General features: G+C 28.3%; 1 protein-coding gene across 1 annotated transcript in view; it reads left to right on the forward strand.

The window, feature by feature from the left end:
* The window catches only part of LOC145324786 (igLON family member 5-like), a 130069-nt gene extending 115243 nt beyond the window's left edge, over positions 1-14826 (forward strand). The window contains exons 9-17 of the mRNA XM_080167424.1: positions 823-939; positions 2989-3086; positions 3435-3511; positions 4453-4553; positions 6408-6538; positions 8155-8244; positions 12049-12151; positions 13156-13212; positions 14651-14826. Coding sequence (XP_080023550.1) covers positions 823-939; positions 2989-3086; positions 3435-3511; positions 4453-4553; positions 6408-6538; positions 8155-8244; positions 12049-12151; positions 13156-13212; positions 14651-14763 — 887 coding nt within the window. The 3' untranslated portion in view covers positions 14764-14826. The remainder of the gene's footprint in view (positions 1-822; positions 940-2988; positions 3087-3434; positions 3512-4452; positions 4554-6407; positions 6539-8154; positions 8245-12048; positions 12152-13155; positions 13213-14650) is intronic.
* Positions 14827-17295: the final 2469 nt, after the last annotated feature.

The raw sequence follows: 17295 nt of genomic DNA on the forward strand, positions 1-17295 counted from the left end.
TTAAAATACCAAAGAAGATAACCTTTGATACTGATGAATATAAAATCGTTTATGAGTATGGCTTTAAACCAATTAATATCCACTTGGTTAAAACCATATCAAAGCCATACTGTAAATCATGTATCGTATCTTATTACATACTATTTTCTACCGATAGTAAAATAAATATCATGATTTTTATTAATCTTATATGTTTACTTTCCACGGAAAGCTGTCTATAAAATAAAAAAAAACTATTCCTGATTACCAGAGGCGTGAACTGTGTATATTTAATTTAGTTTGAGGTATGCTAGATTAAATTAACATACATTACATACACTATACAGGGTAATTCAATCAATTAATTATTGACCATTGATTAGTGTTAACACACTAGAGTATACAGTACAACAATATTTAATTTGTTATCCTTAATCAATTTATGCATAAATTACAAATATACCTAAAATTTAAAGACAGTCAATTAACAAAATTCTTTTTGTTTATTATCATTAAAATTCAAAGAGCTTAAGATGGAATTATCGTTTTAGGGTATTAGGATAATTATGTATTTTCTTATACATATAGGTGCTTTGCATCAATTTTTTTTGCATTTTAAAAACGAAAAAATAATTTAAACAAGCCATAATTTACATCTAATAAAGAACGTTTATACTCTTTAGAGGATCTTGAAGGAAGGTTAGGAGGGTGGTGATGCGTACATTATATTTTAGATATAAAATAATATTAAAAGGGGGGTTCTTGAAAAGAATGAGGTACCCACCTTAAAACAGTCTAAACATATAAGAAGCTTTTCCTTTCTATGTATTTCTATATGTTTAGGTGAAGAATTGGAGCTGAGAAATTTAACCAGAGAGATGGCTGGTACATATATATGCTATGCTGATAATGGTGTCTCTCAAAATCCAGTATGGCAAGCAATCAATATCAATATTCTATGTAAGTACATTTAAACAAGAATGACAACATCCATAAAAAAGCGAAGCTCTAAAATCATAAGGTAACAGGACGATAAAACATTAACTTTATAAGCAGAATATAAATTTGAAAGTCAAAATAATATGTAAATTTGTTAAGATAATGTGTGTGCGTGTGTGTGTGTGTGTGTGTGTGTGTGTGTGTGTGTGTGTGTGTGTAGCCATAGTTTCTTAGTGTTTGGACCTAAGTAGTCATGGAGTAGGACAAGACGCTTTTGTATGCTAGCACCAGGGTCAGCTTAAGGTCCACGCTCAGGTAAAAGTACTTGACCCGCTGTTTCAAGGGACCTACTCTTTATTACCTCAAATTCGCCTAGTATGGCAGGTGTCCCAAATTAAGTCTCCGTAATGAATAATGCTCTCCATAGAGGAGCTTGGGTAAGGGTTGCACTGTTATTATAAACTTGACGATTGATTATTCAAACTACCCAATTATCACCCTTCTTACACAACCAAGGAGAAGTTGTCACATTGGGACTTGAACTTGAACTTTCACCACCGTTAAGATATGGATACTGTTTGTTCCTTGTTGTCACAGAAATCATTATTTTCCTAACATTCAAAAACATTAATATACATTGGTATACATTGTAAAGATTGGCTGTATACATACGTAAGCAATAATCTGATATAGTGTTAGGATTTCTTTGAAAGTTAAATAAGTAGTAGAAAAGTAATCATGATTTCTGACATCTTCTAATGTAAAGTGTCAAGTGTCCAATACTGTTATATAAAAATGGATGGAAATGATGAGACATAATCTTTTTGGTTTGTAAACTAACAAATAAAGGAATACAATTTCTCGTATTCATTCGAATCCGGTGGATAGGAACCGGTTTTCATCCATACGAAAAAAACTATGTCTAGCATTGTATTATATCCAGCTTTCTACGAATATAAAAATGTACAATCATAAGATTAAAACCAGTTTTAAAAAACTGGTTTTAAAAAACTGGTTTTAATCTTGTGATTGTACATTCTATATCCGCGGAAAGCTGTTTATAATACAATGCGAGAAATAATTATTCTAACATTTACCTCTTCTTACAAAAAGTATTTTTCTATAGACAGTGGATCTTTTAAAAGTAAAGTAAATGTAAAGTTTTGAACAACACATGTAAAAGACTCTTACATAAAAAAAAGTATTATGGTGAAGTTGGGCTAACTTTATATATTTTTTATGTAAATGTAAATTACAGGAATTTAAAAGATGTAGCCAACAGAAATTTAGATAATATTTTTTTTACTAAGTCCTTGTACATAGTTTCCTTTTAGTGACAAGTAAAAGTTTATTTTTCCTTCAAGATACTAAATAATTTTCCTTTCCTGATAAAAGTTTCCACTCAATGGCAGAAACCTTTATTTCTTGATGTTATTATGCTTGTATGTTCCTGTACAAGTTATAAATTCATCTCAAGGGCATTTTCTCTTGTACAAGCATGTATACAACTAAAGCCAAAGCTTTTAAAAGTGTAAAACTAAGTTTGTATGACTATGTCATACCAAAAAGTTTTCATGGCAAGTTTTGAATTTTCAGGCCTATTCTATAAGTTAGGACTTTTCTTTAAAGTTTTGGTAAAGTTTCAAAGAATACTTCATGTATGTATATAATATTGTGTACTAACAATACAGACAATACAAATTAAGATTTTTAAAGAATTATTAATCTTATTTTAGATGACTTCTTCAAATTTACTTCTGTTATGTTTTCAAACTTATCAAGTACACATGGACTTTTTTATTATTTTTTCTGTTTTGTATGAAGACTCATACATAGCTATTGATATAACTTTTAAACCAATAAGTGAATGGTAATGTCTTTTAGTTACTTGATACTGTACTTTTAGTACATTAAGTATGAATAACTATTTTCTAGATGATATTTGTTTTATATTTCTGTTGAAAGCAATATTGTTTAAGTGTTACAAAAATAATGATTAAAGAAAGTGTTTAAGTCACTCCATTTATATTATAATTTTGTTTTTGTAATTCACCTGAATTTTTTTGTTAGACCCTCCAGAAGTAAATGGTGAGAGGACCTGGATCCATGCAGGCAAAGGTACAGATATCAGCTTGGCCTGTACTGTCTATGCTAATCCTCCAGCTAAGGTACAAAATCAGAAAAGATATTAGGATAATAAATATTTTTCTCACTTATCTCAAACTGTACTGTATATAAAATATAAATACCAATACTTAATTCTTGTGTTGGATCTAGAGTGTAATGTACATTATACATGTACATTTTATAGGTTTTCTGGAATTTTAGGAATTATGGGAGAAAATATCAATAAGTGGTCATACAAACCAAAAAATACAATTGATAAAAACATTAAATTAGTTTTTTTCTATAATATTTAATACTAAAAATAGTAGGGTTTATTGAGTTTTATTTATATGGTTATTCATTTTTGTCATAGTTTGACATCTTGTATGAACATGATATATTGATTTCAGGTATTTTGGTACAAGCGGACAATGAAGTTATTGGAGGGAGAAAGAATTCACATGAAAACTATTGGTGATACTCACAAGTAAGAAGATTTATCAGTCTATTTTCTTTTAAAAATGATTGTACCAATAAATGCTTTCATAATGATTTAAAATAACAAACAATTATAAGGTAAATTATATTAACTTTTTATACCTTCTTTATAAATCATTTACATTGTATTTTCTCAAATATAGCCTTGTTAAAAAAAAATAATTAACATTTCTTCTTTTTAACAATATACTTTATTAAAAGTGAATTTTCATTGTTAGAATATACAAAACCTAACATAGTTACAGTAAAATAAAATATTTTAGGTCAGAACATATCATTAAAAAATATTTCTCAAATTATTTCTAAGAATGCACACAATTTCCTCAATGTGCAATGGGATGTTCCTGTTAAAATATTTTTTTCCGATAAACCCGCAGAGAAAAAATAGAAAAATATTTGAAATCAATATTTCCTTGTAATATTATCACTTGTATTAGATTTATAGGCATCTAATTGATTCTTTTCATGATATTGTATCCTAAATTGATACAATATATGTAATTTGCCTTACACAATTTTAAATGTTTTTTGAAGAATGTAAGTTTTTTTCAATAGTAAAGATATACATTTTTCTAAGTTTAAGATAAGCTAAATTATTTTAATTTGAATTTTAATTGTTTCTTGTGCATTGTGCATTGCATATTTCTTCATCAGTTCGTCGTCACCTAAACTTTTTATTTAACCATCAACATTTTTTGGCTAAAAGTTAGTATTTATAGATCTTATGTAAGAGTGGGTTAGGATTTTCAAATTGAAAAGGCTTAGACTTTTACTGAATTTGATTGGTTGGTGTATTAAGTTGATTGTTTAAACGTTTCAACCATTAATTTTAATCTACAGAAGATATTTTGTGTGTAATCATTATGGATGTATATCAAATTATAAGCCATTGTCTTATCCCTTTATATCCCTGAGTATCTATTTGTGTAGGTTGAGTCTAGTGCGAGTAAAGGAGGAGGATTATGGAGACTATTTCTGTAAAGCTTCAAATCAATTAGAAGAAGATGTGCAAGTCAAATTTTTTGTGACAGGTCAGTTTTTTATATTTTTATTTTAGTTTTCAAGTCAAATGAATTTACAAAAAATAACAAAGAACAATTCAACTTATTAATATTCAGTGGAAAGAAAAGATTTATTTTATTACTTAAAAACCTCAGGGAAGAGGAGACATTGGCTGGCAATTGCAAATAGTACCTAAAGTATTATAAACACGTTTTCTTCTTCACGATCCAGATACTTTGGGTACTTTTATTAGATATTGATTAAATGGTATATTAACTTTAAGTGTTTGAACTTTTAATTCAATATTTTTTATCTCCATAAGGGGTAATTTTGTTTACTAATATTGGTAATGGACATCAATTTGCCGATCATTGTCCTATCTTGTAAGATCCTTATTTTTTAATACTCCATAAGGGGTAATTTTGTTTATTAATATTGGTAATGGACATCAATTTGCCGCCCGTCCATTGTCCTATCTTTTAAGATCCATAATTTTTAATAAAACTGAACATTTTTCTAAGATTATTATACCTAATAAACACTAGAGTAAGTAACTGTAAAGTAAATTTCTTAGCCAAATATCAAATGCTTTGCAGAAGTAAAAAGTAAAGAAAATTCAATTAGTCTGATTTATTAATCTTGCACTTTGGAATTGCGAAAGTGTGTTTGCATTAAGACTGAAAACAGTATCAAATAAAGTAAGCAAAAGTTTTAATTTGTTCTTTAAGAATATATACATTATACAGTATATACCAATCTAATACATCATCTTTACCAGAGACTTACAAGGAGTAAAGGGGGGTAAGGGGGGTTGTTTATTTACCCACTAAATTTTTTTTTTTAAATATCTCATTTTACCTTCCTCTACAAAAACTTGGACATTCCTGCCCCTTACCCTAAATCTCCTCCCCCCCCCCCTCATAAATTTCCATTTAAAGTAACTGGATGTCTTTCTGACTGTACTGAAAGATATTGCTATCTCTGAAACGGTACTCCTTAACAATGTAGCTTCCCTGGTCCTGGGAATGTTTATGACAATTTTGGCTAATGGTACCACCAATCTCCGAATCGCCCCTAGAAAAGAAAAAAATATTTCTTACTTCTTTTTAGAATTAGAATTGGGCGTAGTTGCTAGTAATATACTTATTACTTAATATCAAAATTCGTATTAATCTTAAATGTCTTTAAACTTTGATTATACACCAACCTTGTTGAGTAAAAATGATTAGGAGTAATGTACCTTTTATAGAACTCTTTTCAGGGTAGAAAAACAACTTGGTCAACAACCTCTCATCAATCCATTTGCCTATCTTTCTATCAATAATTCTCTAAAACTTTGTAATTCTATCATTTTAATATGCACCCTTCTTTTCATCCTTTTAATTATACTAGCGGCTTTGCCCCAAGAGGTAATTAAAAAAAAATAAGGTACCCCAACTACTTTCTATTAAAAAAAATGAGGGTGATTTTTCTGTTTTTTTATCTTATTAAACATTCCTACTCTTATTTTAACTATCACTAGAGGCTACGCACCTAGAGGCCTCTAAAGTGGACTTAAGAGTCGGGGGATTTAATCCACCCTCAATTTGTAATTCTAATGTCTGTGTTTCTACCTGTTTGTGTGTAGCAAAGGATCTTGCTAACCACTGAACCAATTTGGTTCTCCTTTACAATTTAGCTTCTCATTGTCACTAGGAAGGTTTATCTTTCTTTTCATAGGCGATTTCTCATGTTATAAATCTTCCACATACCTATGAAAAGATTCACTGTAAAGGAGAACCATATTTTTCCAATAGTGAGCAAGATATTTCTGTACACAGAGACAGACAGTCACACATGTACATATCCTGTTACATTTAATAAGAATTTTTATGTGTATCTAGGGAGACCATCAACGCCAGAGCTGTCAAGTGAACAGGAAGGGTTGGATAGCTACAGTCATGAACTTACCTGGCAGCTCAACTCTCATTATTCAATACTCTCACACGAGATTGTTTACTGGGAATCAGACAAGGTGAGTCCCATGGCAATCAGAAGAAAAACAAGGATGACAACATCCATTAAAGCAAAGCTCTGAAAAGTCGAGTGTCAGAGCTGAATAATCAGAATATAAATGTATGTAAGTCGAAACAACATTGTAAGTAAATTTGTTTAAAAACTGCTTTAATACAGAATGATGTTTAAGGACATACTTAAATTTTACGGATTTTATTGTAGAGATTCTTTGTTCATGCCATTGTTTCTTGTTGTCTTAGGAATCAGTTTTCGAAAAATTAGATCAATCAAAAATTATATCACTTAAAAATGTGTTGTTAAAAAGTTAAAATCAACGTGTTTAAATTGACGTAAGTATATTCTGGTTACGTTTGTAGAGTTGCTACTCCTTCTAGATCGTACCAAACTACTACAGGCACCACCATACAAGTTTGAAATAGATAGGACAGTTCTAACATGTCTAAATTAACTTTAAAACTAAATGTTTTTGACTTACGGACGATTGGACCGACCCTAATTATAGAAAAGCTTTACTATTTAAAAAGTTTTTTATAAGAGATATCGATTTTATCATTAACACTTTTTCAACTTTTATTTAATGTATATTTGTTATTTGCAATTGTGTTACATTTTTTGAGGCTTTGTTGAAGATTAATTAGCTCTGGAAAGCATAGTTTGAACAATACAACCTTAAATGCATTTGTATTATTTCATTAACAACTACATTGTGCAGTTGTACTGTAATATTTGAATTTCTTATTTTAAAAAGTATCTAATTTCTTTAATTTTTTATTTATCTTTAACTATATTTGAAACATAATTTTTTGCTAATTGGTTTCTTATTAAAAAAAAAAAATTTTGTTAGAATATTTTTAGCTAGACTGATTTTCTTCCAAATAACAGCTAAATTGTTGCAATAATCATTAACATTTTTGCAACTTGTAATAAACAAATTATTTCTATGAGTAGGCTTGTTGTTTTGTTTTTCAAGTCTTCCAATGTTAATATGTTTGAAATGTTTAATAACAAATTTGAACAAGACTTAATTTTGTGTTTTATAAGAAATCAAAATGTTCTGAAAATAGAAATATACAAAATTGGTGAATTATAACAAGAACTAGACCAAACAAAATTGTAATATTTCATTATATTTTTATTTATTTTTGCATTGCAAAAATGTCAAATCCGTCAAGCTATTGCAAATATCTATAAACAAATAACTAGATTGATAGATATTTTGCAATTGATGCATGTATATAGATAGATTGGTAATTGCAAGTAGAGTGTCTGACAGCATTTTCCCCCAAGGTGCATAAAGCAATCAATGAATGCGTAGCCATAAATTTTCCCTGATTTTTATTTCAAGTTTGAAAAAAAATTTATGGCACAGTTTGCTTAACATAAATTACATAAAAGCTCCAATAAACTTGTTGATCTAAAACATGATTATATAAATAAATGTATATAAAAGTTAAAGATTGTTAAAAACTTTGGAATAATTTATACTGTACATTATTCATTTTTCTCATAATAAGATTTATTCTTAGAAATAATCAAAGTTTTCTATTCAAGGTACAAAACTATTTTTTTGATTATGTAACTTTTTAATTTAATAATTATATTTTTATATGTTAGGCTGGCACTGCTGGTGAGGTCCCCAGACAATCTCACACAAGAAGAGTTGTCACTGATGGAATTGATGGAAAATATCAGTATACTATCAAGGTACAGTACATAGTACTAGTAGATACACCTCTTGGGGCATAGAGGTGGAAAGTAAGTCGAGCATCCCCCCTTTTAAATTTAGTTATGAAAATAAAAAAGAAAAAAAATTGAGAGACGATTTCTCTTAGACGATACCCTCCCCCAAAATAGCTATAAACCTGTCCAGGACCAATGAGAAGCTACACTATAAAGAAAAACATTATATGTTTTTGAAACCATAAACCTTTCATATGTTTTTTGTTTAAAGTTTTTTTTGGCAAAACTAATGCAAACCAAGAGATCAATTAAATTATGCACTGGATGCTAATTGATATGAGAAATGTTCACAAACAAAATCAGCCTTCCATCTTTAATGGGAACCGAGAAAGTGAGATCCCCTATCGATACATAAGTTACGGATTGACGGATTGCTTTATAGGGAATTATAGAGTATTTTTGCTTACAAAAATGAATGCTAATTGTAAAAGTTACATAAATACCAATACATGTGTTAATATATGCATGTGTGTGTATTCAGTGCTTTAAAACAAGTTGTTTTTCTATGAGATTTCATTTGTATTCAGAGGAGGATGCTCTTTTTGCAGGCATGGCAGTGCATACTTCTCAGAAATAAAGGAAGCAGCTTTTATTGCCTAATAAAATACAAAGGATATACATTACCATTGGTCAATTACAATGTATACTGGCCTAACATTGAAAATTTGTATTGTTTGACATTTTTATTAGGCACTGAAAGCTTCTTCTGATATAGCTGTATTTTTTGAAAGAATAGAAGGGTAGATTGTAGTATATACATTTTTTTTTAAAATTAAAGTTGAATATTCTTGATTTTTAGAATAAAATTAAAACTGGTCTGAACATGCATTCCTAAAATAATAACTGAATATAAGAATTGTTGATATCCTTTTATACTTAATTTAATAGGGGCACTTGAAGTAATGAGGGGGGTGGGGGTGAGGTTGTACCTCCCTTTTCATTTCCAGTTTTAAAAATAAAAAAAATGAAGGGGGTTATTTTTTTCTAGGGACGATGTCTCTTGGAATGGTGGATATGCCCTTCCTAAAATAGTTATATACCTTCCAAGGTTCTATGAGAAGCTAAACTGTAAAAAAAACCATATAGGTTTATGTTTGGAGAGACCCTTTGGTACAAACAAACAGATGTCATGTTACTTGTACATAAGGATTGCAATATATATCCTTTTTTCTTTGAGATTACACTCAGACTATGTTTGTGTATTTGGCACACAAATTGTTACAATCAAAACACTATTTTCCTCGATGAACCAAGGTCTCTGAAAAAGTAGCACACAATCAGATTAACAATTCTCATTCAATTTCAATTTGATTAATATTATACTATACTAAATAAATATATAAACACAACTCATTTTTTTTATATTTCATTTATGAAATACAATTGTTTCACTAATAAATGGATCATCAATTCTAATTAAAATGATAAAAAATAAGAGTTAAAAAATGTCTTTTCATTATGAATCTTTTAAAGATTGTAAATGATATATCCTTAAAATATCTGAAAAGTAAAATATTTTAATAACAAAAAACTCATTAATTTATCTAAAAACCTTAAATAAACTGTATAAAAATACAATAGGTTAGAAAAAAGAAAAGTTAAATAAAACTGTGTTGAAATTTGACACAAGTTAATGATGTTTTCCTTTCCTTTTTCTTGTCTTAACGTGGTATTTATTAAATACAGTGAATATTTCATATTATATTTTTATTAGCTTTTATTAAATTTCACAGGTTTTTTTCCAAATATCTTATTTTAATATTTTATGGACTGAAATTTAAACATACTAATATACCTTTCTTTTATCAATAATTTAAGGCCAATTGAAAGAAAACGAAGTAGAGAGTTTCTTAGTATTTTCACAGTAGCTTTTGATAGGTTATTCAGGCTAGGTTATTTAAGTGTTTGCCCCCCAGGGTTAGGAAAATGGCCCTTGCAGGGTTATAGAGACCCCCCGCAGGTGCTACAATTAAGAAAAAATCTACTATAAACGACGAAATCCGCTAATTTGTTTTTTTTCCATGATCCAATTATGATGGGCTAAGATCTAAAAGAAAAATAATAGCTGTGTTGTGAAAACAGTTTGTGGAAGTCATGGTGTCTGGTTAACCTCAGACCATTATTGGTATACGATACTAGATGCTATCTCTCTTTTTATTTCTCCAAGATTTAAAGCTGCTGAATAACTAATATCACCTTTTATACATAATTTTTAAGTACAGTACCTTCAGTAAGCTTCAAAAAGCAGATTATTAAAATCTAACAAATCTATGTCTATAAAAAGTATATGCTGTTCTAAAAAATACCGTTCAATTATTTACTTGAATAAAATTATTGTTTGATTGCAATTACTAAATTACAAAAAGTCGTTACCTGGCTGGCTTTTATATCAAATAGCAACAATTTTGTGACTGAAGCTTAAGATCTCAATAACTACTGAACCGATTTGGGGCTCTATTTTAGATAATTTTAGCTTCCCATGGGTCCTGTGTTGGAATTGCTTCAAGCTATTTTTCAAGCCCTTATCTGTCCCTTCGAATATAGAACCCTTAGATGTTAGGCGCATTCCCTATTCTATTCTTGTAGCCTTAACATGAAGGGATTGTAAAATCACCCAGCATTCTAAGAAATAGTATTAAACTATATCTTGTAGTGAGTAAGAATAATTTACTAAAAAAAAGTAAATCATCACTTCAATACTTCATAAAAAATGCAAAAGAAATGAAAAGTTTGCAGAAATATAATTGCAAGAAAAAGGAAAATGTTTAAGGTTAATTGTTGGAAAAAATGCAACAACAATAATTATGGTTAATAGGCAGTTTTTCAGCTAATCATATTTCTTAAAATTATATTTTTTATTTTTCTAACATATTTTTTTGCAATTCATTGACGATCAGTTCTTTACATACAGTACAATCCATAAATAAATTTCTATTAAATGGTTTTCCTATAATATTTTGAAAATCATCAATTATCTTGAAATATAAATATAAATAATGTTAGGTAAACAAAGTAAGTATTAGGTTTATTTTCCTCCATATTTTCCTTTATATTTTGTTTTATCAGGATATAGTTTGCCTATATTTTTATGGGTTAACCTTCCCCCTTCCTTCCTACATTCACAAAATAGACTAAATCTTGACAAAGGAACACTTGAAACACATAAACTATGTTATAGGGTTACTAAGTTCTTAGCTGCCAAGCTTTTTTTATTACATACTATAGACAAGACTTTAGGATGAGGGTTAGGGGGGGGGGGGTGAAGTTGACTTCCCTCCTTACTTTCATTTTTTTATTTAAAAATAAAATATAATTATCATTGTAGGTGGGGTCATTTTTTTCCTCACCCAAAATAAAGACACACAGAAAACTGTCCCGAATTTGTATTAATTTTGAGGAACAAGACTCCAGTGACGTCATATTTTTCTTTCCCGAAAAAGGGAAGGGGGGAAGAAAAAAAAGGGAAGGGGGGAAGAAAAAAGAGATGGGAGAAAAGGGGGTTTTCCCCATCTCTTTTGAAGAGATTTTCTTCTCCCCTTCCCTTTTTCGGGAAAAAAAAATATGACGTCACTGGAGTCTTGTTCCTCAACATTAATACAAATTCGGGACAGTTTTCTGTGTGTCAAAATAAACCTTTCCATGAACTAGGAGAAGCTACTTTGTAAAGAAGAATCATATCAGTTAGTGAGATCTTTCAGTACAAAAGGAGATCCTTACATCTTGTTACTTTTATATAAAAAAAAATTAATTAATAAAATATTTATTTAGGGTCTCTTCAACAACACATTCTATGATGCCAAAGTACGAAGCCAAAACATGTATGGATGGAGTCCGTTCTCCCCAGTTTTCACTTTTAGAACAAGTGATGCAGGTAATCTTTTTAAACCTTTGATGAATCTTTCTATCATATCAAAATTTAATAGGATTATGTATTTACTAGCTGAAACGTCCCTAGAGGCCTTCAGGGCTCTTAAGTTGGGTAGTAGAACCCACCCACACTTACAATTTTAGTTTTAAAAAGAAAAAGTAAAAAAATTGAAGAATTATATTCTTTATAGGGGGATTTCTCTTGGGAGGGCAGATGTGCTTTTACCAAAAAAAAATTCCAGGACCTATGCGAATATTAACTGTTCTTCGGTAAAGACACACAGACAGTTATTGAATTAATCTTTAAAAAAAGATAAGATATCTCTTCATATTTTAGTAGCGAAGCTACTCTATAATTTACTTTGTATGTCCGTCAGTCCGTAACGCTATGGGGGAAACGTGATTTTCTCGACTCCTATTCAAGATAGACAGCTAAAATTTTTAGTGAATATTCCTATGTTAAATGCCCATCTATCTGTTCTATACATTGTTTTTTTCCGTCTGTCTGTTATTTGGGGTGCTAGATCGATTCCTAGATTTTCAAGTTTTCATGATTTTCTCAAGTCCTATTCAAGATAGAAGGCTGAAACTTTTAGAGAGTAATTTATATTACGTTCTACATATTTTCAATAAGTTTTAATAAGATTTGTTTATAAATTGGGGTGCTAGATCGATTCCTAGATTTTTAGGTTATCGTGATTTTCTCTATTCCTATTCAGGATTGACGGCTGAAATTATTAGGGATTGAATATGCTTATATTCTACTAATTTCCATCAAGTTTCATTAGGATCTGTCTATTAAATGCGGTGCTAGATCGATTCCTAGATTTTTAAGTTTTTGTGATTTCAAAGGGTTCGTGATTTCCCTATTTAATCAAGTTTCATGATTATTGTATGACTGCTCTATAGTAATTTTTTTCCGATATGTATTCATAATCTTTTAGCTTAGCTACTTATGGATGTTGTCATTCTTGTTGAACTAATAAATATGATTTTAAATTGTTGTAGGTCGTGTACCACAGGAAGTAAAATATCCCTCTGAAACTGTTCGCCCTGTTTATCAAGGTATATTTTTGTTAAGGAACATTTTTTTAGTTACTAGTTGCAGCTCCCATGGAAAGTAAGGGAAATAGTATAAAGGTGGTAAGGAGTTATAAAAATAGCCTAAAACCATCCCAAGGCTGAAATAGCCAAAAGCCATCCCAGTACCTATGTATAAAAGAGAATTCAATCAGATTCAGTTAAGTAGTTGTTGATATCCTAAACTTCAGACAAAAAAAACCTCAATTCTTTATATTTTACTGGCGGATGAGCCCCTAGCATTTAGGGGCTCTATATTCGAGGGGAAAAGAAAGGAGAGAAAAAATAGCCTGAAACCATACCCAGACTTTTTATATATAAAAATCAAATAGCCTAAAAACACGTCAGGACCTTAAAGAACCGTATTGGTTCCGTGGTTAGCGAGATCCTTCGCTACAAAAAAACACCTTACTACTTTATTGTTTATGTTTTTTGGCATACAAAATATAAATACATATTAAAATTTTTCCTGAACAACTGTATCTAATGACTTGCCATTATGAAACATAATAATAGAATGAGGGTTAGGTTAGTCCATTATCAGATTAAAAACTTTTCCTTTATCATAATTTGTTTTTTCTAAGATTAAATTTTTCCCCTGGGGATAATGATCAACTTTTATCATCGAGTCAAAATAGGAAATTATGTTTTATTAAATTCAATCAATTTTGTTAGATTTTCCACCAAATAAAATTTTATAAAAATCCATAAGTAATATTTCTTTAATTAGAAAAAAAGCAGGGGAGGAGGTGACATTGAGCTGTTTATTACACTAATTCCTAATTTTATTTTACAGAAGGGTTATTTTGGTTTATCATCATTGGGGATGTATATCAACTTATCTATTCCTTTAGATCCTTGGGGAAAAAACCTACAAAACACAAATGTATTTGTTCTAAGTTATTGTATTTTTACTGAAAAAAATTTGGTTAATAAAAAAAGCATACATCAAAGAATTTTTATTAATAGTAAAAACTATATTCAAATTTGCTCAGAAAATGAAAACCTATTTTAATTTTTTTATTTAAGTTTTATCATGGTTTACATGTTTAAAGAAACACATTTCATGCTATAGTAAATTTAAAATGTCATGCCCTTTTGGTATTTTAATATTTTAGCAAAAAAGTATACTCTACAAATTTAATCTTAATAAAATAGATTATTGTGGAATAAAACAAAATTGCTTTGTTCTATATAAAAATAGTTCAATTTGTTTTAAAATATATTATGTCTTCTTTTATCAACTTTGAAATTAACATGCAATATTTCTTTTTTCTTCCCTGTTTTATATTTAGATTAAAAAAATGTATTTAATATATTCAATATTATGGCAAATAAAGTAATTTCATGAAATTAATCATTATTAAAGATTTTTGACATTTCTTTAGACACAAATGTGTTCAAATATTTAATTTTTATTTAGAAATAGACCCAGAACCAGTGACATCCTCCTACACCCACTCTAGACAAAGTGTACCTAACATCTTCATGGCAGTTACTTCTATTTTAAGACTACTCCACTCAACAAGTGTTTAATCTCAACAAATATTCTTATAAACAAAATTATGTTGTATTTTAAATGTTTTATACTAAGATTAAATAAGTTAGGGGTCATCTAGTTAACTGTTAAAAGTAATCATCATATAGTAAAACAAAATTATCATTAAAAAATTTAAGTTTAACTTTATTGAAAGAAGTTCTAATCAATTATACAGCATGACCCTCGAAAAAGTATTTTTAAGCATCTGCAGCCCTTATTTCTCAATGAATTATTAAAAAATGCATATGTCCTTGTTCTCCATAGTATTCCACGTAAGTAGATATAAAAATATTTTTTTTACCTCCATTAACACCGGAGATTTTTAGAGCCAAAGTTTTGAAAAAGTGACTGAGAAAAAGAATTTTTTTTTGTTTCTCTTATTTTTTGGATGGTTATATTATGTTTATCTGGCAACTGAATAATAAGACACAAAGAAAAACAAGTTAACTAAATATTTCTTTTTTATTCCACCAAAAACTATAAATTTTTAATGGCAAAAAATACTACTGAATGAATTGATTATTTGCAAATTTTAGGTTATTTATTAACCCTTATTTATAGAAAAGGATTAATTATGACAGTTGCTCCGCCTACTTTTCTGACATCTCAATTATTTAATAGGGGGTAAATTAAGCTTTTTAGACTAAAAAATCATTATGTTTATTTTTATTTTCTTTATAACTTTTTTGTTATTAAAGTTAGGATTGTGAAACAAAAACAATTTTCCTGCTATATTTATAGAGATTTATTTGGTTTTTTAATCTTAAACAATTTTGCCTAATAAGTAAGTTTTTCAAAATATCATTAAACTAAAAAGACTCAAAAAATATGTGGAAAAAAATGCTTTTTACTCAAAAACTAAATTTTTTATTTCATTTTTGTATAAAGTTTCTGCTAGTAACAAAAATAAAAGGATTTCTAGCTTAATTTTGCTAAAAAAGTCGTTTCATGTTAAAAGTTACTTTTTCCTCAGTCACTTTTTCAAAACTTTAGCACTAAAAATCTCCGGTGTTAATGGAGGTAAAAAAAATATTTTTATATCTACTTACGTGGAATACTATAGAGAACAAGGACATATGCATTTTTTAATAATTCATTGAGAAATAAGGACTGCAGATGCTTAAAAATACTTTTTCGAGGGTCATACTGTATAACAATGTAATATTTAATTGTAATAATTTACATTTTGTCAAGGTAATTATTACATAAATAAAAATTATTTCATTCAAAAAAAATCAGGTTCTTTTGTCTGTCTTTGAAGGAAGGAATATGTAAGATATTGTTTTTAATAAATGCATCAGTGTAAATGGTAATTGTATTTTTAAGTAGCATAAAAGTTTTTTAAAAAAGATAAAAATTAAGATTTATGGATAAAGTTGAGTATTTTTTGCTCAATATTTATGAACTTTTTTTTAAAACTTGTTTTACTTGATAATAAATTAGAATATCTGTGATACTAATGTTTAAATAAATTATTATTGTAAATTTTTTGTATAAATTTTCTTTCTTTTTATTTGGGTGGCTTTTATTAATACTTTTGAATACAAAGTTTGAAAAATTATTTATTAAATTTTCTTTTTCTATAAAATAACATTTTGATCATTTTGGGCCACCCAAATATGCAAAGTTTTATAGAATATATTTTATCATAAATAACTAGTTTTTAGTGTTAAAGTTATTTATTTTAGTTGAAGTAAAAAAGTAAGATAGATATGTAAAGCATTGTATTTCAATGATGATTTTGGTTGATTTTTAGTAAATAAAAGTTTTATGTTATTTAACTTTTTACCTAGTAAAAGGCAAAATGTTTAATATCAATGAAATGCTTTGTGTTAATGAAAAAAATGATTAATAACTAAATTAGATTGTAGAATATTATAAATTTATAATCTGGTTTTCAACTATTCTATAATTCTGGTTTCAGATTTGCCAAAATATTAATAAAATAAATTGATGTAAAGATTGAATGTTGATTTTTATGTGAATAAACTTTGTGAAATAAAAAAATGCTGCTTTATTTTTTTACTTTTTAATATAGCCAATAGATTTTACATAACAATTCCTTGTATGACCTTTCATGCCAAAGATGTAACAAAGATGCATATTTTCTATCTATATGCTTCTCAATCTACCTACATAACCTTTAACTATATATAATGGTCTGTCAAATATATAACACAATTTATGCATAGCATATTCAAACACATGCAAGCATGTTTTGTTCATACATTACAGCTATTTTACAGCATTCATAAAAAGGGTTAACATTAAAATACATAATGCAATAATAGCATATAAATCTAAATTTAAAAAAAAATTTGTAGACAGTGTAATGGTAATATCAAATTAATTGGATGTAGTATTATTTATTAAATTGAAATTATTTGAAAGTTAGGATCTAAGTTCACATAAACACATGCATAATCATTCAAACAAAGATTGCATATATTTGAAAATTCTTACCAAATGGTTCTGCCATATTTGCACACATTTATCTTTGCATATTCATATAAACAAATATATTGCGC

Source organism: Acartia tonsa, chromosome 7, assembly GCF_053477335.1.
Source record: "Acartia tonsa isolate MP-2025a chromosome 7, ASM5347733v1, whole genome shotgun sequence".
Taxonomy (NCBI): Eukaryota; Metazoa; Arthropoda; class Copepoda; order Calanoida; family Acartiidae; genus Acartia; species Acartia tonsa.